We start from the raw sequence: 2,692 nt of genomic DNA on the forward strand, positions 1-2,692 counted from the left end.
AATTAAAACTAAAAAAAATAGTTTTTCAACTCTCTGGTATTTTAATAATGCGAATTATTAACTTCTTCACAATGACATTTTACTGGTTTAAAGTTGCACTGATTTTAGCTTCCCAGCAGTTCGAAAACTACAGACTTGAAGGATGTTATTGTATACATCCATGGAGGGGCCTTCACCTATGGAGGGGGTCACCTCTACATGCCCTGGTACCTGCTGGACCACGATGTTGTTTATGCTTCTATCAACTACCGTCTTGGCCCTCTTGGTTGGTAACCTTTCTTATATATACATTTTGAAAAAAAATTTAACATTAATGTGTTAACAGAAATAACAATCAATTTTGAAATTTGGTCTCTAATACATATAAAAATGTCTTTTCACTGATATCATTAAGGCTGACCTTAACTTACTAACTTATTGACCCATTGTGCATGAACATGTAAAACTGACAATTAAGACCAATCATGATGATTACTGTTATATTCAGGATTCTTGAGTACAGAGGATGAAGTGGTTCCTGGTAACAACGGACTGAAGGACCAAGCAATGGCACTGGCGTGGTTGCAGCGGAATGTGGCTGCCTTCGGTGGAAACCCCAGCAGTGTTACCATAACTGGGATGTCAGCTGGAGGGGCCAGTGTACATTACCACTACCTTTCCCCTCGATCTGTAGGTATGTATCAGCTCTACTTACTATAAGCCACATTTAAAATTTATGCATGTCTCATGTCATGGTGCAAGAATTTGTTGCATTAGAAAAACTCCGATACATGGTGTATAACAAGTGGCGTATCAAATTTGCGGAAATAAAATCGGTACTCAATTGATGAACTAGCAACAAATTCATCGTGCACAAAAACGCACATTTGAAGTATAAACAGTCAATGCGACCATATTGACAATCATGTGCTTACTTATCCAAACATAATATAATTTATGTATCATTATTATTGTATTTGTAGTATATATTGTACCTACATGTTATACATTCCTTCCAAATGTATGATTTATACATTTATATTCTACCATCTTATTTATAAGATACCTGTTCATAGAATGGACATGTTATATTGTAACTACATAGGCTGCCACTGATGTAGTGTCAATTTTAAATGCATTACATATTGCAAGTCAAAATTCTAAAGCACTCTAAGGTACTGTTCATCATAACCAACTATGACACTCCAGAAGTTAGGTGTTGTGTTTATATGGTGCAGAAGTAGTTTCACTTGAAAATAGTTTACACGATGGTTAACAACAGGTTCCACAGGACACTGCAAGAGTTCAGAAAATTTCAGGATATAATTAACTCACCAAAGGAACTACTGGGATATGAGCAAAAGAAGCTATGAACATGTGAGATGGTTTTGTCATATATAGCCAATTGTTATCATGGCTCTAATTATTTCTCCATAATTAAGGGCTTAATTATTTTTTGACTTTACGTGCTTAAGAGGTTAAGCACTTAAAGTCAAAGGTCCATTACTGTGCCTCATGCTACTATAGGGTGGTAAACAATATAAACTTTAATCTCAATTCAGTACAAATAGTAATATAAACCGTACTAGAAACTATACGTATAGTCTGATTTAGATGTACACACACATATAAAAATTTATAGCAAGAAAAATTCATATCTATGACATACAAATACTGGTCATTTTAAACAAATCAATACATAACCAGAAATATAGACATCTTGCTGAGTGTAGTAACTAAGTACATTAAATAGCTAGTGCTTGCTAAATACAGCCAATGGTAATATTAGAACTGGTCATTGGATATAATGTCATAAAATTGTTTGCCTGTACTTTACATGATCACAAATTTTATCATTTTCGAATTTTGATAGACTGAAATTAAATACAAACTTTTTATAAATAAAATGCTAGAATAATTTGAACTATCATTTATATTTAATAGGTTACTCATTAATTTAAAGCAATTACTACATAACAATCAGGCCCGTACTCAGATAAGTTTTTTCGGACAATTTTACCGGGGCCTATGCCCTCGGGGGGAAAAAATTTTAAAGGAAAAAATACTATCCAGTATTTGAATTATAGCAGTTGTTGGTTCACTTATGTAAAAAAGTATTCTGAAAAATCTGTCTATTTTTGTGAAAAATCTTTGCAGCAATGAGATTTTTCATGAAAAAAACCATGAAATAAAAACAATAATTCTTTTCCTCAAAATGATTTGAATTCATAATTTAAATTTATATTTTTACTCACTCATTCCCAAATGCTAATTTTACTGACTAACAGCTGTTGTATTTATATTGTTATATTGTATTTATTGAAAATTTGTATTTTTTTGTTTAAATTCTATTATTATTATTGGTTCGAAGCCTATCACTTCTGTCTGTCCTCCTGTCTTTCCATACAATATCTGGAGAACAAACTAACCTATAGACTTGAAATTATGATTGAAGCTTCGTTTCTATATGAGGATCACTGAGTTTGATTATGATGCATGTCATTCCATACAATATCTGGAGAACAAACTAACCTATAGACTTGAAATTATGATTGAAGCTTCGTTTCTATATGAGGATCACTGAGTTTGATTATGATGCATGTCATTCCATACAATATCTGGAGAACAAACTAACCTATAGACTTGAAACTATGATTGAAGCTTCGTTTCTATATGAGGATCACTGAGTTTGATTATGATGCATGTCATTCCA

At 32.5% G+C, this 2,692-nt stretch overlaps 1 protein-coding gene across 1 annotated transcript; it reads left to right on the top strand.

The window, feature by feature from the left end:
• Positions 1 to 108: 108 nt before the first annotated feature.
• LOC124375131 (esterase FE4-like) lies at positions 109 to 699 on the top strand (the record flags this gene model as incomplete). Its single annotated transcript, XM_046833239.1, has 2 exons — positions 109 to 265; positions 488 to 699. Coding segments are annotated over 2 exons (369 nt in total), but the record flags the coding sequence as incomplete, so codon positions are not given.
• Positions 700 to 2,692: the final 1,993 nt, after the last annotated feature.

Source organism: Homalodisca vitripennis, unplaced genomic scaffold, assembly GCF_021130785.1.
Source record: "Homalodisca vitripennis isolate AUS2020 unplaced genomic scaffold, UT_GWSS_2.1 ScUCBcl_13971;HRSCAF=24468, whole genome shotgun sequence".
Classification (NCBI taxonomy): domain Eukaryota; kingdom Metazoa; phylum Arthropoda; class Insecta; order Hemiptera; family Cicadellidae; genus Homalodisca; species Homalodisca vitripennis.